The 21,948-nt window shown below is 42.0% G+C and overlaps 1 protein-coding gene across 1 annotated transcript in view; it reads left to right on the top strand.

The window, feature by feature from the left end:
- Window positions 1–4,483: 4,483 nt before the first annotated feature.
- The window catches only part of ASAH1 (N-acylsphingosine amidohydrolase 1), a 29,519-nt gene continuing 12,054 nt past the window's right edge, over window positions 4,484–21,948 (top strand). Inside the window, exons 1-4 of the mRNA XM_010354623.2 lie at window positions 4,484–4,875; window positions 13,593–13,639; window positions 17,813–17,903; window positions 19,383–19,469. Of these exons, the coding sequence (XP_010352925.2) occupies window positions 4,798–4,875; window positions 13,593–13,639; window positions 17,813–17,903; window positions 19,383–19,469 (303 nt within the window). The 5' untranslated portion in view covers window positions 4,484–4,797. The remainder of the gene's footprint in view (window positions 4,876–13,592; window positions 13,640–17,812; window positions 17,904–19,382; window positions 19,470–21,948) is intronic.

Below are 21,948 nucleotides of genomic sequence, written 5' to 3'. Positions count from 1 at the left end.
ACTCCAGCCTGGGCGACAGAGCAAGACTCCGTCTCAGAAAAAAAAAAAAAAGGGAGATCATGGCTGTTAGACACACAAGACAAACCATCTAAAACAGATACTGATAGTAGCACCACCAACAACAAAAAAGCATCCAAAATGAGCAGCCCAGAAACAGCTGAAGTGACTGAAGGTTTTGATGAACATTCACCGCCTCCCATGTTTTGATCCTTTTAACCTTAAAAGGAGATTTTTTAATTTGGCTGATGGGTAAAGCCAAACATTTTTATTGTTTTTACTAGGTTGAGCTACTTGCAGTAATACAGGTAAGTTCATTTGTTTTTACGATGTTCACCTGTTTGCAGTAATCCACAGATAAGTCTTAGTGCATTTATTTTACAAAGTACTTTTTCGAACATCAGATGCTTTTATTTCCAAACCTTTTTTCACCTTTCAATAAGTTGTTGAGGGAAAGGCTTACGCAGACACATTCTTTAGAACTGGAAAAGTGAAGCCAGGCACAGTGGCTCACAGCTATAATCCCAGCACTTTGGGAAGACAAGGCAGGAGGACTGATTGAGGCCAGGATTTAGAGACCAGCCTGGGCAACACAGTGAGACCCATCTCAATTAAAAAACAAAAGTATCAGAAAAGCAAGAATAGCCTTATTTTCACAACGTGGGAAGGAATTTATATGAAAATTTATCTGAGTCATTAAAATTCTCCTTAAGTGATAATTTTTTAGAAGTACACTATGGCTAGAGTTGCCAGATAGAATGCTGGATATCACGCAATAAATTTGCAAAACATGATCTAAAATTTAAATTTGTCCTACATTTGTACTTGCTAAATCTGGCAGCCTTAATTATTACGCAACTATAACCCAACACAAACAGTAATCTCTCCCCTAGTTTGGAGTCCTTTGCCCGAAATTTAGCAAATCCATAATTTTGAGTACAGTACAAGCCTGGTAATCCAGTGTGTTTGGGACAGGTCAGTGGAACTCAGATCTGATACATATATACATACATGTTTATCACCTTCAGTGTCTATTAGATATAAATCATCTTTTTATGTAAAAGGCACTACTGGTTTGAGGATAGACTTGTCTAGGAATATTTTGTCCTCCTGTTAACAGCACCACTATACATCCCAATGTAACATTTCTACAAAGGGAAGATCTCTTAACCAGGCATACTTACATTTGCTAGTTAGAAAATCATTCTGAGCAGTTTTAACTCCATTCAATTGAATGGTGTATTATATTGTATGAGCTATTTGGGGACCAGATATAATGACAGTCATACAGAACCACTTTTATTCAACATATGTAAAATGTGATGAGCTAACATTTTAAATAAGCGATCTGCTTAATGAACCTTGATTGATATAAAGGGGAAGTGTCATTCTTTACATCACTCCTGAAACACTTTTCTATCCAAAGGTTGGTTTGAGTCAGTATTGGCATCATACAAGCACTTACTATAAAAAAAGTTTATTGGTGGCAATGTGATAGAATTTATTCCCGATATCTGATGTTATAAACGTTAGGGTCCCTGAAATATGCAGGATCCTTGTATGTAACTGGCATAAACCCTGTAAAGAGATAATTAAAGTTCTTGACAAAGCATAATGAGCACAGTTTCAGGCTCTCTTAATTGCTTTTGTGATTTATTTCTTCCCACAAAGACCTGTAAAATAAAAAGCTTCCTTACTCATAAAAAAGTCAATAAAGTTTAAAAAATGTTTATTTCTCAAACTGAAACATTATTTCCATATCTCTTGACCTTTTAGTACACATTTTTGTATATTTAGTACACAGATTTTGTATATTTTACTAAATCAAGTCAAACCTGTTCCAAGTCATGTGGTGTTATAGGTGACAGGTTTCATTTAGGGTGGGGTGGCTAGGTTGCAATGCTTTTAAATCAAGGCTCCACCTCAGGAACCTAGGAATGTTAGGTAGGAGATTAGGAAGTCCACGGCTTGCCAAGAACTTCAGCTATTCCATAAACAATCTGATTACATATGCTGACTCTTGCACGCTAAACAGGTTATCCAAGTCTTAAACTTGACGCTTCTTTGCAGTATTGAGCCACCCTTTCCATGGACATAATCATGCATTTGTACATTTAAATACCATTTTCTATGAACAGATCAGTGTGCCAAAAACCACTGCAAAGTCTCCTACACACACCTTGCCTTGACTTTCTGTATATTTCTAGTATTAAAGAATGGTATAGGCAAAAAAATAGATATATGTGTAAGAAAAAAAAGACATGCCGGGCGCGGTGGCTCACGCCTGTAATCCCCACATTTTGGGAGGCCGAGGCGGGCGGATCACGAGGTCAGAGGATTGAGACCATCCTGGCTAACACAGTGAAACCCATCTCTACTAAAAATACAAAACAATTCGTCGGGCGTGGTGGTGGGCGCCTGTAGTCCCAGCTACCCGGGAAGCAGGAGAATGGCGTGAACCTGGGGGGCAGAGCTTGCAGTGAGCCGAGATCACGCCACCGCACTCCAGCCTGGGCGACAAAGCGAGCCTCTGTCTCAAAAAAAAAAAAAAAAAAAAAAAGACATGCATAAAATGGTTGAATTTTAGGGAAGTAGATTTACATTTTATCTGAAAAGAATATCAGTATATAATAGGCCTTTGAAAGTTAGATGCATAGTTCTACGAAAGTGGTGCCTAAGAATAGTATGTCAATCGACAAATTTTTTCCATAAAGAAACTGATTTTGCTAGACTACCTAATCACCAATTAACATCCTCTTGTAGGGAAAAAATATGCTCGGTGACATGTTTAAATCGCGCTCAAGAGTACTGAAGAGGAATGATATTCAAATCAAATAGCTATTTGATTTAGTAATAACTAAAAGATGGGAATCCTCTTCTTCTTGGCACACTTACTTTAATTAAGCTCCAAGGTAATTCAATAGATTCAACATTTAACACGTGTATTCAACATTACACATTTTTTCTGGAGTGAAATGGCTCTGAATGCCTTACACAATTTGCCCTGCTCTCCTTAGCTCTCTTACTTTATCTATGAATACTTCTTTCTTCTTTTCCCCTTGTTCCTTCTGTGGCAGACCCACACACGTCTGCTGTAACTGAACATGCCAGGCACATTCTCCCTTTTAAGCCTTTTAACAGCTGCTGTCTCTGCCTAGAATACTCTTTCTTGGGCACACACAAAACTAGCTTCCTGGCCTTCCTCAAACTTCTGCTCAAACTTCACCTCCTTAATCAGGTCTATCTGTCCCTCTTATTTAAAACTGTGACTACCACTTCTGATCTCCACATTTGATGCTCCTGCCCCCCCCCTTTTTCTCCACAGCATTTATCACTAACATTCCATGTAATTTTCTTACCTATTATGTTTATTGCCCATTTCTCACCTAGAATATAAGCCTCAGGGTGGAAGAACTTTGTCTTTTTGTTGTTCACTGCTTATCCCCAGAGTCAGGAGACATGCTTGGCACATTGTAGGTGCGCAGTAAATATTTTTTGAATTAATAATGAATATTTCTACCATCTGCTAGCTTACTGTTCATGCAGGAACTCAAATGTGTTTTAAGCATGTGGTATGTTTCAAAAGTCAAACTTCCTCCTTAAGGAGAACACTCATCTACTCCCCCTTTAAACAAAAAATAGGAAAAAAAAGCAAAACAAAACACCTTCTCATTTCCCCACCTCCAACAAAAAGATTGTTGAGTTTTCTAAAGAAATAATACAAATGGATAAAACTGCAATTTGTTATCCTTTCTCTCTCTCAAAAAAAAAACTATATATGGAGATTTCGGTAGCGTGCTGAGGTTCATCAAAGCACTAGAACAATGCTGCTTGAGACTTCAGAGGTTCAATCAGGAAGTGCAACCCAGAGGGCAGGATTTCCTGCTGGACCTCGAAATCCAACCCGGTCACCTACCCGCGCGACTGCGTCCACGGACGGCACGAAAGCCAAGCGAGTCTCCCTGCCGAGCTACTCGCTTGCGCCTCCTCCCAGGCTGAGCTTTGCCCCGCCCACCTGAGTCCTTCGCCAGTTAGGAGGAAAAGCAGCCGCTTAATGAACGGCAGAGTTTGGCTGGGAGATAAGGCTCGCGGGTCCCACCTGACCTCCTCCCCAAGTCTAAGCGCGCTTTTCACCGAGGCTTCAATTCTGGGATTTGGCAGCTCTGCTGTGAAAGCCCAAGTGGGTAACCAACAGCCTGGAGGACCCGAGTGGATTCGTTTCTCTCTTCCTCCTCGGCCACTCAACTGCTCCTTGTCCCTGACCCCGCGGTGGGGATGAATAACTCAACTCATTTCGGGCCCGCTTTCCTCAGAGGGCAAAGATGGGTCAGGGTGGGATGTTACATTAGTGTTGAGACTCTTTGGATCCGTTTCGTGGGTACCGAGGACACTTGAATACCCGAGCCAGGCTGCACCCGCCTGCGGGAGGCGCACCGCCGAAGCTGCGCGGGTGAAGCTCCCGGCCCCACCCACGGGGCGGGGCTCCGGCTCGGTCCGACCAGTGCCCGCAGTGGGGGAGGGCGATGGATCAGGCCACACGCCAGGGGCGAGCGCGACTCTCCTTCTGCTGGTCTCCCCAGCCTGGAAGGCGCTCTCTCTACGCCACCCTTTTCACGGCACTGAAAAGCCCCGTCCTCTCCTCCCAGTCCCGACTCCTCCGAGTGCTCCCCCACTGCCTGGGATGGTGCGGTCCCAGGTCGCGGGTCACGCGGCGGAGGGGGGCGTGGCCTGCCCCCGGCCCAGGCGGCTCTTCTCTTTGCCTCTGCTGGCGTCCGAGGAGTGGCGTTGGCTCCCGGAGCGATGCTGGGCCGGAGTCGCCTCGCCTTAGTCCTCCTGGCTGCCGCCTTCAGCTGTGCTGTCGCGCAGCACGCGCCGCCGGTGAGTGAGCTTGAGCCGAGGCGCGGAGAGGGGCGTGCAGGTGCGGGCGCGGATGGAGGCGCAGGTGTGGCGGGGCGGGCGGGGACGACGAACACCTGGTGCTGGGCAGCGTCTTTTCGGGGGTCTGTGGTTTCGCGCACAGGGATGTGGGTGCAAAGCGGGCTGGTGAACCCCGTCCTCGGTTGATTCGGTGCTATCTGGATGGAACTAGAACACCTTTAAAGGAAATCCTAATGTCTGCAGGATACCTGGAAGTGATTCGCATATTCGCAAATTTGAGTGAGTGTACTTGAATAACCAGTTCCAGGCTCTTGCATTTTGAACTGTTTAAATAAAATGTTCCGGTAGACCTGTGTGCATTACTCAATCAAGGACAGACTGCCTGATGGTCAGGTGCTTTCTTCCGAAGACATTCAGGAGCTCAGCTCAGGATACTGCAGGGCCTTGGGAATCGCTGAATGGTCCCAAGCCTGGGCGGTGCTAGCAGCCCAGGGCATGCCCCAGAGGGCCCCCTGTGGCCTTTTGCACCCAAGTCATGGGATCGCCTGTCCCGTGGCTCTTTCCCACGATCAAGTCACAGGGCCACGAACTTCCTAACTGCAAGAGACAGTGAGGGACTAGCGTGACTCTTTTATTTCACAGAAGAGGAAATAGACCTAGAGTGAGAAAATCTTTAGCCAGAGGTTACACTATTGTTTATTGAACATGCCTGACGCCCGAGTACTCTTGACGCTAGTACTCTTTCATAATTCATTTCTTTATAAAGCAGTCAGACTGCGGTTGTCTTTGCCAACAGACCGGATAAGTAGGAACCTGGCGCATCTAGCCTGAGGCTGGATATGAGATGGTCTTGAATAGCTTAGGTAGGTTATTGAAAGTGGAAGTAAGATGTACTTTCTCTTCTTTTATACCAGTAAGGAGAAATTCTTTAAAATCATGTTGGAATATGACTTAGCCATTAAAATTGATATAATGTTTAGCAGATAAAAGTAGAATCCAGAATAGTATATACAGTTTTTCTTGTAATAGGAAAATGCACAGAACATATATGCGGACTCGATTGAAAGGCCGTAAAATAGAATTGCTCTACCGTGGGTAGGGAATTAATTTGCTTGAGGGTAGTTGGTATTACGGGAATTTTGAAAGAGTTTGTGATACTTTGCTACTGTCAGGGCCCTTCATTCAAAGACCACCAGGAACACTCTATGAGTTGAACAAATTGGGTTTAGTGTTCTTTGAGGCAAATGAGAACACACACCATGAGCGACGGTGGGTTATAGAAAAAACCCATGACAGAATTTGAACTTTGGTTGCATGATTTGGGGTAAGATTAAGGAACCGGGCTTTGCTGTAGATAGAATGCTGTTAGACGAGTTGATGGGTGCAGCACACCAACATGGCCCATGTATACATATGTAACAAACCTGCACGTTGTGCACATGTACCCTAGAACTTAAAGTATAATAAAAAAAAAAAAAGAGGAAAAAAAAGGAAGTGGAGCATTTCTATCACTAAGGAAGCAACAGCCATTCTACTTAGCAAGAGAAGGGGATGCTTGGTGTTTTGTGCGTTGCAGGTGACCTTGTTTTTATCTGTGCTTAGACAAAATCCTCAAGTGGCATTGCTTTGTCTTTCTTTGTCACGTCTCAGAATAATCTTATCCGAGGTAGCTATCTGTGACATAGTTTATGTCCAGGAGGAAAACAGAGCTTACCTGGCTGTGAGTGTCAGATGGGCTTGTAATAATATTGAGGTATAGCTGTGGGACTCAGAGCAGTTTCAGGTGTTGGAGGCTGTTTTTTCTTCTTTCTCAATAGCTTTATTTATTCTAGCAAAAGTATTTTGATAACTATTTTCAGAAGAAGAATCAACAACCTCTCAATGGATATAATAGTTTTCACCTAAAACAGCGATTATCAAAGTCTAGTCTGGCCACTGGTGTCAGTTGGGGAAGCTGTTTTCAATGAAATTAGAAAAATAAGAATGCAAAACTAAAATTATTAATTTAGAATGTTAATCTTTATTCTGATTGTATGGATTTCCAGTTTTCATTGTTACTAACGTGTTCTTAAAAATCGGCTAATGGCAGAGGTAGATGTTATGGGCATGGAATTTGTTTTGTTTTAACATCTCCATTTGACAGAATAAAAATTTGGACCCTCCTGTGCCAAGGCCTCATTAATTTTTTTTTTTTTTTTTTTTTTTTGAGACGGAGTCTCGCTCTATCACCCAGGCTGGAGTGCAGTGGCCAGACCTTGGCTCGCTGCAAGCTCCGTCTCCCGGGTTTACGCCATTCTCCTGCCTCAGGCTCCCCAGTAGCTGGGACTACAGGCGCCCGCTACCTCGCCCGGCTAGTTTTTTTTTTTTTTTTTTTTTTTTTTTTTGTATTTTTTAGTAGAGACGGGGTTTCACCGGGTTAGCCAGGATGGTCTCGATCTCCTGACCTCGTGATCCGCCCGTCTTGGCCTCCCAAAGTGCTGGGATTACAGGCTTGAGCCACCGCGCCCGGCATCATTAATTTTTTTTACTGGCCTGGAAAATCCTGGGATCCATGGGCGGAAGGACCTTTAGAACCTTAGAGAAGTTCCGTTTATTCATTCTCTGAGAAGAATAAGCAGTTTTTCGGATGAAGTCGTTATAAACTATCGCCTCATGGTGAGAAAAGATATTTCAAAACTACTTTTGATAAATATGAATGATGAGAACTGGCTTTAAATTGGAAACGAGTCATTTGATTTGGAACATCTGTAGGGCTTTTTTGTTTGTTTTGAGGCTTTTCACAATATTTATATGTTAAGGTCCTCCTGAGTTTTTCTTCATTATTGGATTTTTTAGGAGCCTATTAAGAGATGAGGGTGAAGACAGTGGCACAAGAAATGTCTGGAGAGACAGCACCAGATGACATCATCCAGGGTTCTGTAGACTCTTACTAAGGATTCAGAAATTTATCCTAAAAAATGGGAGAATCTGGAACCAGCCAATGGGAGGCCATTAAATGGTTTTAGACAAGATAACATTTTCACTTTAAAAAGATGAGTCTGGATTGGAGGGCAGCAAGGGTAGATGTGAGGAGACTGGGCCAGAAAAGAAAACAGGGTGCATTGAAGGATGGTGGCGCCAGGGGTGAGGGAGAGAAGTAGATGTTCTAGAAAAAAATCAGGAGGGCGAATGAGCAGAAGGAAGTATTGGGTAAGGATGAGGGAGTGAGGTGTCAGCGTGACTTGCACATTACCAAAGTGCTTCACTGGGCGAATGGTGGCCTCAGTGCCAGGGAACATGGGGAGGGGAAAGCTTGGGGGCTAAAGAATGGGGATCGTTTTCATTTGGGGTATGTGTTAAATTTCAGGTGGCAGAGAGACATTCAGCCGGCCACTCGTACTGGCACTCAGAAGAGAAACACTGAGAGTCATTGGCATAATGATATTATTTGAAGCCCTTGGAGCAGATGAACTCACTTAGAAAGAGGATTAGAGAAAGAGAAGAAAAGAGAACTAGGCAAAGGCTAAGTAACTTGCACATGTATGTGTCAGGAAGAGGAGAAATTGCCAAAGTTAAAACAGGACAGGCTGGGCACCGTGGCTCACGCCTGTAATCGCAGCACTTTGGGAGGCCAAGGCGGGTGGATCACCTGAGGTCAGGAGTTTGAAACTAGCCTGCCCAACATGGGGAAACCCCATCTCTACTAAAAATACAAAAATTAGCTGGGCAGAGTGGCTCAGGCCTGTAGACCCAGCTACTCAGGAGGCTGAGTCGGAAGAATTGCTTGAACCTGGAAGGCAGAGGTTGCAGTGAGCCAAGCCTGGGCAATGAGCGAAACTTCCTCACACACACACACAGACACACATATACACGCACACACACACACACACACACAAAACAAAACAGAAGACTAAGTGGGACAGGAAGCTCAGGGAAGAGACTAGGACGGGTTAACTATGTTGAATATTATTGAGATGTCAATAGTATTATGATACTGGGCAACTGGAGGTCATTGGTCACCTCAGCCAGAGCAGTGTTGGGGGCAGAAAATCGCTTGCAGTAGGCTGAGGGTGATCAGCAGGAAAGGAGCTAGAGAGATGGCTGCTCTCAGTAATAAGTCTGACCCACTTCATAAGATGTGTGAAGATGAAACATAGTGGCTAAGTAATTAATTGCCAAAGTAAACTTGTAAACTTATTTTTATACATCAGCTTCTCATATGAGTTAATGGCATATGTCAACATTGTTGACATTAGCTCTTGAATCAGCTTTAGCAGTGATTTTCACACAGTTGCCAGAAATCTCATAGACCGTATCTGGCCTAGGAATTTATTGTGCTTCATCTCCTTTTCCCTACTTCTCCCATAGAAGGAACACACAGGTGTAATCCGTTCACTTACTCAACAAATACTGCTTGCCTACGATGTGCCTGACTCCTAAATGCTGGGAATGCATCAGCCAATGAGATAGATGAGGTCCTTCCTCTCAATGGAGGGTTTATTCACATTCCTTTGACTTAAATATCAGTAGCGTAATAGGATGCCATCGCATCAAAGCCCAGAAGACAAGTGAAAACATTTACAAGCTCATGTGACTTGTTATACACCTAAGAAACCTGCCTCTTCGTATTCAGTATTTCTGCTGAGTTGTACATAAGAGGACATTATAGGAAAAACTTGTCTGGAAAATAGTTGTTGATGAATTCAAGAACTGAATGAAAAATTGTCTTGCTAGAGTTGTTTGGCTTCTGATGGGTATGAAAACTGACATGAGGTATATCATTTTAGATTATCTTTCATTGTCTCTTTCTGAGTATTTGAATAAGACAAGCACGCAAGGGCTTTCTGGACTTTGAAAGTTCGTTGTTAGACGCATACATTTCATTGAGGGTCTCCTAATTCTGTAGGGCTCAAATATTTTAAGGAGCTGTACAAGTTACGTCATTTTTTAAGGGTCTGGAGCATTCATTGAGACCTTAATGAAATACTATTGTCTTTATATTTTTGTGTTTTTTAGAACGTTACGTTCAGTAGCTCTGTAATTAGTTTCTCTTAATGAGTGGGGAGGACAAAGAGGCTTAAGTTTCTATCAAATAACCAGAAAAATTAGAGAATTTGCTGACCCAAGCAGTCTTTTAAAAACACTTTCCAGAGAGTTTCTTTTTTTTTTTTGAGACGGAGTCTCGCTGTGTCACCCAGGCTGGAGTGCAGTGGTGCTGTCTCATCTCACTGCAACCTCCACCTCCTGGGTTCAAGCGATTCTCCTTCCTCAGCCTCCCGAGTACCTAGGATTACAGGCACATGCACCACACCCAGCTAATTTTTGCATTTTTAGTAGTGACGAGGTTTCGCCATGTTGGCCAGGCTGGCCTTGAACTCCTGACCTCAGGTGATCCACCCACCTCAGCCTCCCACAGTGCTGGAATCACAGGCATGAGCCACCGCGCCTGGCCCAGAGAGCTTCACATGCATTGAAACATCAGATTTTTACCACTTCTCTCCACTCTGAGGAGACAACTAGGGGGCAGGGAGAAAGGTAGGGAAGGGGAGAGAGAGAGAGGGAAAGAGAAAGAGAGGGACTGGGGGGAGAGGGTTAGAAAGAATTGATTCTAAGTTGGATTTTGTTTCCTGTGATAGGGTGTAACATAGTATACTATCCCGACCACATAATATCTGTTCATGTCATCTGTTTCTAATATTTATGTATCATCTATCTATTTAAGTTTCTACTTACCTTAATAGAGTTGTCTGTTATCAAAAGTGTGTATAAAGTTGGGGATAGTAAGAAATTTTAAATAACATTAAATAAGTTCATTATAATTCTGTTTTAGGGCTACTCATGGGTTTTGAAGCTGTGTCTCCCTGTAGAATTCTTTTCTGAGGGTGAGGAAGTAGCTCTTTTTTCCACCCTACCCCTAAAACTAACCTTTTTGCATGAATGACTTAGGCGTTCATGCCATGTGAGTCCCTGAAATACTGTAGTCTCATAGCTGCTGACTTTCTTATTTTCTCTCACATTTATCCTGTTTTCTTGCAATCAGATTCCATGCCGATTTCATGTTTGTTCATTGCAACCAAGAGTCGTTATCAACTTCAGATTCCCACATGTATTGTGGCTAGCTTGCTCTTTAGCTCTTACTTCTGGTGCAGGTCACATTCTCTCCTAATCCTTGATGGAGCATTTTCAACTTCGCTCACAGTAAGGAATGTGCCTGTAATTTGATGTTTATTTTGGCTTTGGAACCCAGGGTGTGCAAATTTAATTATTAGGAAGGGATAGGAGTCATTAATTTGCCGAGTTGATTCTAGTGGTCATCAGAAGCCCTGAACTAAGTGCAGATTATTGTTAGGAATTAAATTGAGGCATTGGTTTTATTATCTCTGTGGGAAGCTGTTCGATAGAGCAGGGGAAGCCATTGACTCTGATTCTGTCACCAGCTGTGTAACTTTCTGCAAGTCACTGATGGAGCAGGGTCTTATGTCTACAACGTGATCATAAAATTAAGCACTTGGGTTAAGTACGCATCACAGTATTCCCAACTCATAGGAAAACAATGGTCAGATACACAAGAAAATATAGAGCGGAGTATCTCATCACAGCAGAATTTATTTACAAATTTTACAAAGTAAAATTAAGCTGCAACCCAAATAAGTCTCTAAGTAGCTCATTAGCAAAATAAGGAAAGCCATTTACCAATGGTGGGTTAACTAAATTGTATTCGATTGTAGCAGCAGAAATGTTGTGTCCAGGGAAGATGAAATTATTTTACATGTCGTTAAATGAGAACCCTTGTCCTGGACTTCGGGAGCAACATCAATATCAATTAAAGAACAAAGCATGTGATTTTGAATGATTTTTCTTGACTCTCAACGTACCGATAACTGATCAGTTGTTGATATTTATTAGATGATCAGTGCCAAGTTTGAAGTGACTGAAGAGTTAGCCTCTGAATCATCTGTGTAAAACAACTATAGGCGAGGATGTTTTCAAAGAAGTTGAGAAAATAGCGATTCAGTATAACCTGAAATGGAATCTGCCAAGATATATACAAATTGACAGTGGTAATGTTTGTGAGTAGAAAATGCTGAGTTGAGCAAATTCACAAAACTTATGAACATGCAAGGTGTTTAAAGCTGATGGTTATTTATTACAGTATTCCTTTTCAGGTACTTTATGGAAAGTATTGGGATCTCAATGTGTTATTGAACCAGCAGTGTAAACCATGAGCTTCATTTGCTCTTGTGGATACAAGCATCATCATTTCTGTGAATTTTTGTCAGAAATAGAGGCCGGATATCCTGATGTCTCTTGTGACAGAGCCATTAGATGTCTTGGTAGCTATGAAGTTTTGCAGTCTTCGAGTTCACAGTTGAGACTAAAGTTTTTCTAAACAAGAACTGCCCCCAGCCACTATTATTGAACATGAATGACTTTGGAAATTAGCTTTTGCTACAGACTTGATATTGTTTCTTAATGAATTCAACCCAAAATTATAAGACAAAGCCACACATATATGAGAAACTTACACTGTGGTAAGGCAAATTTGACAGCTAGTGTTTGAATCACAGGTAATGTCAACCTACTTTATATATTCCCCATGTTACCAAAGTTAAAACAAGATGCTAGACCCCCATTCTTACACGGCTTTGCAGCAGATACATTTTCTGAGCTCAAGCTACAGTTCCAAGAGTTTTCTTACCTACTGTACTCTATCTTATTTTGGATTTGTACTTTTTTAAAACAATTATTTTGCTGTCACAGTACTGGTTCTCCAGAGGAAAGGAGATAAATACATTTGATACATTGAATAACAAAAGAACCATAAATCTGTGTGGACTTTTTTGGATAAGTTTAGGAGAAGATTCTATTTTGCCACTAAGCTTGGACAACTCTCCCTAAAACAGTCTCATTCATTCATTGTCTCAGGCAGTGACCTCAGTGTTGGGGGCCGTCCTCGCCTCAAGGAGCACAGAGTCTGGTATTGATGAGGAACGTGAACAAATGATTATGATGCAGTGTCATAAACGTGGTGATGTGCATGTGTACAAATGCTGTGAGAGTACAAATGAGGGTATGACTGTTTTTATATGGAAGATAGATGAAGACTTCACAAGAAAGAAAATATTTGAAGTGAATCTTGGAAGTTAGAACCAGCAGTAAGGAAAAGGCATTCTAGCAAGAGGGAATAATAGCACAGGCACAGGCTTGGAAGGGTAAGAGATCATAGGAAGTGCCTGCATAAATACTAAGGGGAGTGTCAGGAGATGCGGCTGGGATGGTAAGTTACAGAAAGATGATGAAGGGCCCTGTGCTGTGTGCCCTGAAAATCTGGTTTGGGAGGCAAATCCCAGGACAGGATGCAATACACATGGCTGGTAAGTTGAGGTAATACATCCTATCAGGTCATTTACTTTTAGTGCTAAGTCAGCCTCTCTAACATCAACATTTTCCATCTGCTTTGTTACCTTTGTCTGTTACTCAATATATTTGCAATATTAGAGCCAAATTATAACACCTCGCACTTTCGCAAATTGAATTGAAACTGAAAATCTACTTAATGGTGTAGGATTTTACAAGTTTTCCTGGAAGGAAAAGACTAATTTTAAGAGGCATTGAAATGGTATGAAAGAGCAAAATCAGACTTGATTTTGTCTTCACAGATAAACTACTTTTGAAATGGCTTATTCCGTTAGCAAGCATTTGTTATTTTCTGAAACTTAATTTTCTTTGCTTTTTAGTGGACAGAAGACTGCAGAAAATCATCCTATCCTCCTTCAGGACCAACGTGAGTAAACATCAGATGATGAAAACTCCCTTTGACCTTTGCGAAGTTTTTCCTCTATGTAATAATTGCTCATAAACTAATGGTAGTGAATACAATCTTCAGTCATGTTTTCCATTCTGAGACAGAGGTTTGTTTCTCAGGTTTGTGTATTATGCATTTGGCTGAGATCTTGGACAAATATGAAAATATCTTCCAATTCAAATGCCCATTGCTAGCCTATCAAAATCATCGGAAAGAAAAAGATTTTCAACCAGGCGTGGTGGCTCAGGCCTGTAATCCCAGCACTTTGGGAGACCAAGGCAGGTGGATCACGAGGTCAGGAGATCGAGACCATCCTGGCTAACGGTGAAACCCCATGTCTACTAAAAATAAAAAAATTATCCGGGCGTGGTGGTGGGTGCCTGTAGTCCCAGCTACTCGGGAGGCTGAGGCAGGAGAATGGCGTGAACCCAGGAGGTGGAGCTTGCAGTGAGCGGAGATCGCACCACTGTACTCCTGCCTGGGTGACAGAGCGAGACTCTGTCTCCAAAAAAGGAAAAAAAGGATTTTCATTCTCCACTAAATTCTTCTGTCTACCACGAAGTGTTTTTCTCATCTTTGACAAATATAAGGGCTGTATTTGAAATAACCTGTGATTCTCTGTGGTGCCTGGATTATAAGCCACCAAATTATTTTGGAACAAAAAAGCACAGGACCCCATATGTGATACGTTCTCAAAATAAAGCTTGGCACAACAGAGCTATCGAGGACAGAACAGTATTGGAACACCTCAGAGGAGGACCAGTGTCATGATTCACTGTGTTTAACATTAATATTTTTAGTCTAGATTTTGGTCTTTCCAAATCCTCAGTGTTTAAATGGGCCTGTGAGAAAGCCATAATAATAGCTTGCAGACCCAGAGGGTACAGAACAGAGAAAAGAAGGAACTGGTATAGGGGATGGTGATCTTACTCTCCTACACTGCCCTCTCGCTGAAAGTAGCCTGCTGGTTGTAGGGGAAAACAGTAAAACTCTGTCAGGTGATATCAAGATGACATTCTCGGTTTCTGCAACATTCCAAATTATGTATGTTGTACTGCTATTGTCTAAAGAATGTATTCTAAATAGCCTCTGTCCCGGATGGCGTGAAACTGTAATAAACTAAATTATTTTGACTTACTCGCCTTTATGTAGAAAGAGGCCAGTATTTGGCAGGAAGTAATTTAGAGGTAACCCGTTTGGATGGTGTTCGGGGCCCGTGTTCATTCCAGCTCTTTCTTCAATGGCCTGCTCTCTGAAAGTCTTCCTTTCTGTCATCACTGGCATCCTTCTGGCCTTCAGTGACATGTCTGCCTTACCGATTGATTGTGTCTCTCAGCTGGTCTCACTGGCCCAATTCATTGAACATTTAATGAGGTGCCTTCCACGTTTAAGGCCGTTTCTACTCTCTTTTAGGTGCACTTTACATGTGTCTGTAAATTGAATGCCCTGTAATTGGAAACCATAAACCTTTGTTGATTGGGCATTTTACTGATTCCTTATTGCCATGTGTGTGTGAGTGTGTGTCTACATACGCACATACGTACCTACACATGTACATACATATATACCCCGAACACATACACATGTATACGTAGACATAACGTGTGTTTCTTTCCTTGCCTTCATTTCTCTACTAGGTTACTTTTTACCACCCCAGCCTGCTTTCCTACACAAAAAGCCTCAGCTTTGCTCTCACCCTTCTCCTCTCTGAACTCTTATCAATGGATCTTGAGATCTAGGAGATAAGTGTGGTATTTATATACCTCTGAATGACAAACAGTCGTCCTGTCCTGTGAGATCATCCTTTTCAATTAAGTGCATAGATTTGAGCAGCATCCATGGGCAAATATGAGGAAAGAAAAAGATAACCTGTTTGGCCAGCATGGCTAGTCAAACCAATGCTGGAGATAAAGGAACTGATAGCCAGATCACCCCTGAATCCATCTGAATCGCATTCAGCATTTCTTTCCCACTGCTCACTGGGTGGCTAGCACCTGCTTTCTTATTTGTAAATGTGTGTGTTGTGTCACTTGGACTAGTTTCCATGCGACCCGGGTAGCCATGTGGGCTCAGGCGATGTTGCTGATGTTATGAATCGCATGGACATTGCAAACACTAAGTCTCGAAAATGATGAAATGATGTTTCTTGTTTGCAGTGAAGTAGGAAAATACACTGTGATAACTCCCGTTGATTGAATACCAGTGCTGCTAAGTGTTTTTTGTTTTGATTTGTTTTTTTTTTTTTTTTTTGCATTTTTCATGTAGTGTCTTCGCTGCTGTTATAAGGTGGATACTCTTTTATTCTTATGGGGAAATTGAGGCGCACAAGTTAAATACTGAAATGTTTTAGAAAACTGTTTAACGAGAGGTAAAATGTGCGATTATGACTAAGCTTTAGCTATTAAAATAATTTTGTTTATTAGATTAACCAGTTCTCTCAAATTCTACTTAGCGCTGCTTTGATGGTAGAGAGGTCTGTGGGGTCTTATCCCCGCTTCATTGTAATCCCTTCATTGTCTGTCGGTTGTGTTGCGTTCATCCCCTCTTCATCGCCTCTCTGAGATCCATGAGCCTACCCAAGACTCTAGGCTGAAAAAGGATCGGGACTTTATGGCAGATATAGAGGCATGATTTGGGATTGGTTGTGTGTTATGCGGTGAGGAGCAGCTGATTGGAGTTCATAGGGACGACATGCATTGCTCCAACAGGCCGCTGAGTTATCTGTGCTACTAAACATAGAAATCTAAGTGCACACTTGAAGGGAGAGGGAAGGCTGGTAACACCTGCCTGTAATATGGGGAACAGTAATTACTGAATTGTGGGACAAAATTTTACATGCGAAATTATGGTCCATCAGAAATGGAATTAATTTGTTGTGATGAAAAGCTTTTTTCTGGAATATAAGTATTGTAGTATTTCATGTAGATATCAGCTCCTAGACAATGGGGAACTTGAAAATGCTTTGAGAAGAAGAAAATTCATTCACTGTGATTTTGTTTAAATGTACGTTTCCAAAATTGAGTATGCTTTTCTTTTGTCTAAATCACAACCTGAATGTCTGCTAGTTAACAGTTGCATAAAACCTCATACATGTACCAGGGCCCCCAGTTACACAGCATTATTTAGAGAACGAAGTAATTATTTATGACAGTGGAAATATAAATAGAACCACAGTTCATGACTTAGGTAACAACCCATCTGCAGCTATGGACATAAATCTAGATAACCTTTCTATTTAGGTGACTGGTGTCATTGTGGCACATACCAGAGTCACCCTACCAGTCTCAGGAGCAGATCAGTGGAACAGATGATGGTTATTTTTAGGCATAGGTTTATACTGATAAACCACGAAATGGCACACCCTTAAAAGCTATTTCAGTTTAGTAACAAGGGCCAGAAAATAATATTCCTATAGCAACAAAAATAGTTATAGAATTCATCTACCAGAGATATGGCCCAGCTCCCTTGATAAGTGAGTGGATGTTGCTATATCCTCAGAAATTGCTGCATGTAAGTTAAAGAGTAGGAAGCTGGAGAAAGGATATGACAGAATATGGCTCGGGCTTGGACTTCGTACAGAAAAATCAGAAGAGAAGAGGTATATAGTAGGGAAGATGAGGATGGCTGACAGAATCATGAAGGTTCTCGAAGCTGGTCATGGGAAGATAATACATGTTGCTACTCTGGGGCTTAGAAGGTGATGATCTTCCTGAAGTCAACACTGGAGACAATGGTTTGGCAATAGTGTTACACTCACTGAGAGAATTCTGAAACTGGAAACCAATTGGAGAATTGTCTAGAGCCTAGACTAAATCTTTGCAGATATTTAGGAGAAAAAAAATGGTAGGTATTTCCCATCAGTGATAATCAGGTTAGAGCTCTTAAGCCATAGTTGATTTTTTCATAGAAAACCAATTCACATGAACCTTCCCTACTAGATCATTCTATTCCAAGATTTCTGTGACCACTTATGATTGTGTTCTCAACCTAGAAGCACTAGGTAGAGAATGAACTTTCTTTCCAAATTTTGGTTTGGGTAACCAAATTAGACACTGTCGTTAAGACTGTGCCTCTTATATATCCTTATAGATGTTATCTAACCCTCACAAAAAACCCTTTGATCATTTCAAGATGATACACCTCTCATTACAGGTACAGAGGTCCAGCTCCATGGTACACCATAAATCTTGATTTACCACCCTACAAAAGATGGCATGAATTGATGGTTGACAAGGCACCAATGGTATGCTCTGATGCTTAAATCTTTTATTTATTTTTTATTTTACTTCTTTATTATTATTTATTTATTTATTTATTTGAGACAGAGTCTCACTCTGTCACCCAGACTGGAGTGCAGTGGCACGATCTCAGCTCACCGCAACCTCCGCCTCTTGGGTTCAAGCAAGTCCCCTGCCTCAGTTTCCCGAGTAGCTCGAATTACAGGCACCTGCCACCATGCCGATTAATTTTTGTATTTTTAGTAGAGACAAGATTTTGCCATGTTGTCCAAGCTGATCTCGAACTCCTGACCTCAAGTGATCCTCCCGCCTTGGCCTGCCAAAGTGCTGGGATTATAGGCATGAGCCACCATGCCTGGCCATATTTTTTATTTTATTTATTTATTTTCCCCCAAGGACTGTGAAGATTTAGTGTTAAATCTTTTATTTCTAACTTTATTAAATATTATTGTATTTTTAAAAGAACACTTCATGAAATTACCCACAGAATGGTTTGAAATTGTGCTTTTGATACCTTTCTGCCATATACAATAAATGACAGTAGAGGAAAAGAGGTCATTCCTCTGTAGGCTTTGTTCTTTTTTGTAAACTTTACCTTTGTTTCTTTCCCTTTATGTTATCTCCTTTCATGTAAATCATTAAGATTCAAATTCACTTTAAAGATAAAATTAGACTTACTGTATTAATATATTAATTGAGGCCAGGCACAGTGGCTCATGCCTGTAATCAATCCCAGTACTTTGGGAGGCTGAGGAAGGCAGATCACCTGAGGTCAGAAGTTCAAGACCAGCCTGTCCAACATGGTGAAACCCCATCTCTATTAAAAATACAAAAATTAGGCCGGGTGTGGTGGCTCCCACCTGTAATCCCAGCACTTTGGGAGGCTGAGGCGGGTGGATCACAAGGTCAGGAGTTCGAGACCAGCCTAGCCAAGATGGTAAAACCCCGTCTCTACTAAAATTACAAAAATTAGCCAGGCGTGGTGGCATACGCCTGTAGTCCCAGCTACTTGGGAGGCTGAGGCAAGAGAATCATTTGAACCCGGGAGGCGGAGGTTGCGGTGAGCCGAGATCATGCCATTGCACTCCAGCCTGGGTGGCAAGAGTGAAACTCTGTCTTAAAAAACAAACAAACGAACAAAAATTAACTGGGCATGGTGATGCACGCTTGTAATCCCAGCTACTTGGGAGGGTGAAGCAGAAGAATCCCTTGAACTCGGGAGGCAGAGATTGCAGTGAGCTGAGATGGTGCTACTGCACTCCAGCCTGGGTGACAGAGTGAGACTCTGTTTAAAAAATACATATATATATCTTTTATATATATTTATATCTATATTTATATACATATTTTATATATTTATTTTTTTTATATATATATATAAATTGTCAAATAGCACTCTCTTTCAGCTACATATGGGTAAGCCAAAAGGTAATCTTGACAGCATTTCATTATATCTTTTAGTAAGCATTTTATTTATTTTTCAGCTAAAAGTTATAGTGAATTCTCTGAAGAATATGGTAAATACATTCGTCCCAAGTGGAAAAATTATGCAGATAGTGGATGAAAAATTGGTAAGAAATATTATTTCTCACAATAAATGTTAAGCACACACGCATTACACACAAAAATCAGAAAATGCTCTGGTATTTATTTAAGGGCATAATTCAGCAACCTGTTCGCAGGGACTTGGACAGATCTGCGTGAATCTAGCTCACTGTCAGAACTTCAGAGGGACTTAAATTTGGGGGACTGGTCATATTAGGGTAACAGGATAGCAAATTATGGTTTCGTAAAAGGATGGGGCTACATTACGACACCGGGCAGACAAACATACTTCATCTGGGAGTGTGCTGTTTCCTTCCCTTTATGAGTGAGTTCACTAGTGAAGACTTGGTTTTTTTTCTTAGGTATCTCAGGGACATTCAGAGATTTTTTTTTCTAGATACGACCAAATTATGACCAAATGACATACTCAGCCTGGCCCCGTATTCTGTAGAGTTCCTCAGTAGCTCTGACCCCGAAACTCATTTGGGTTGAGTGTTCCTGTGCAATCACCAAACTGTTTCATTTTCATCCTTTCATGCAGGAAGACTCCCATTTCTCACTCCATTTCTCAGCCCCGTTTTTGCTTACGCAGAACCAATGAAACACCTAGGGCCTGGCCCCTAGAACTGTTAAAGGGACCCTCATTGTACTTGATGGCAGATTTTGGGCACTCATGACATTCGGGGTTGGGCAGCTTTTTTGTTTGTTTGTTTGTTTTGAGACCTCACTCATCTCACTCTGTAGCCCAAGCTGGAGTGCAGTGACGTGATCATAGCTCACAGCTGCCTTGATCTCCCAGACTCACGGGATCCTCCTGCCTCAGCCTCCTGAGTAGCTGGGACTACAGTCACATGCCACCACACCCAGCTAATTTTCTGAATTTTTAGTAGAGATGGAGGCTTGCTCTGTCACCCAGGCTGGTCTCCCAACTCCTGGGCTCAAGCGATCCTCCCGCCTCGACCTTCCAAAGTGTTCTCCCAAAGTGTTGGGATCATAGGTGTGAACTGCCATGCCCGGCCTGGGTTGGATATTTCTTTGTCATGGGGCTGTCCTATACATTTCAGGATGCCCGGCCTGGGGTGGGTATCTCTTTGTTGCAGGGCTGTCCTCTACATTTCAGGATGCCCAGTCTGGGGTGGGTATCTCTTTGTCATGGGGCTGTCCTGTGCATTGCAGGATGTTTAGCAGCATCCCTGGCCCTTACCCAGGGATGCTGGTAACACCCCCTCAGTTGTGACAACCAAAAAATGTCCTTAGATATTTCCGAATCTCCCATGGTCGAGAATCATTGCCCTAGCGGCCGAGTGCTCTGGGCACATCCTCCCTCTGACACTTGTACCTGCCAAGCACCAAACCCATTATCCCTCATGTTCATGCTGTTAGAGCTTTTGTTTCAGGCTATCCTTTATGTTCATACTTACCAGACTTCCTCAAAACAAAAAATGCTGGCAGGAGCGAAAGAGGATGAGGTCCCCACGTACCCCATATGCCTTAATCTCCCCTCTACTCTGAATGTTATCAGGGAGGGCAGCATTGCAGAGTGTTTTTGTGCCACGCCTTGGAATCGGGCAATACTGGGTTTTAAGGCTGGATCAGTCACATAATAGCTGTGTGTCCTAGGGAAAGTTCCTTAATCTATGAAACCTCAGTTTTCTCATCAGGGAGAATAATACTTACTAATACGTATTTCATATGGTGGTTGTAAGGATTAAATGACATACTGTGTATAAAGCATAGTGCTTGGATGTAATAAGTGTTTAATAAATACCCATTAAGTCACATTTGTTTGTTAAATGGCTGGAACATTCCACTTGGGCAGTGCTTTGAGTTCCTAGGGAAAAAAAGTAATACGTTTAGGTGACATTGCATATAATTACCAAGCTGGTTAAAAAAATGAGATTCGTGAATTTTAAACACTATCTCAGCAAGAGGCTGTGAACTTAAGTTGTGATCTAGATGTTAGTAGTTGCCATTGAGAATAAATATATGATGTCCACCACTGAATTTGCTTAAAGTCTATAGTTTGCTAAGAGAATGCAGTTACTTCATGTTAGCCAAAGATCAGCCATTAACTATGACACAAGGCTATGGATAGACTAGTTCAGGTTTATCTCCGTGCGTGTGGGAAGGAAATGGTAAGAAGGGTATATGCCAATGGCTAGAGGGTGAATTCATGCAGAAAGACAAGGAGTGCTTGTTATGATGTTTTTGTGGTGTGGGTCAAATTAGGTCATCCAGGTGGAGTTACTCTCGTTCCTGCCTTCTCTGGAGAATGATGGAAAAATAAGGCAGGAAAAACAATCTGAGAATCTGGTCTATGTATAGGGGCCCAATATTGAGTATTATATAGAATCTTTTTTTTTTTTTTTTTTTTGAGACGGAGTCTCGCTCTGTCGCCCAGGCTGGAGTGCAGTGGCCGGATCTCAGCTCACGGCAAGCTCCGCCTCCCGGGTTTACGCCATTCTCCTGCCTCAGCCTCCCGAGTAGCTGGGACTACAGGCGCCA

This window comes from Rhinopithecus roxellana, chromosome 9 (assembly GCF_007565055.1).
Source record: "Rhinopithecus roxellana isolate Shanxi Qingling chromosome 9, ASM756505v1, whole genome shotgun sequence".
In the NCBI taxonomy this organism is placed as follows: domain Eukaryota; kingdom Metazoa; phylum Chordata; class Mammalia; order Primates; family Cercopithecidae; genus Rhinopithecus; species Rhinopithecus roxellana.
The sequence above is the reverse complement of the archived record's forward strand: the minus strand, read 5'-3'. Positions and strand labels throughout refer to the sequence as shown.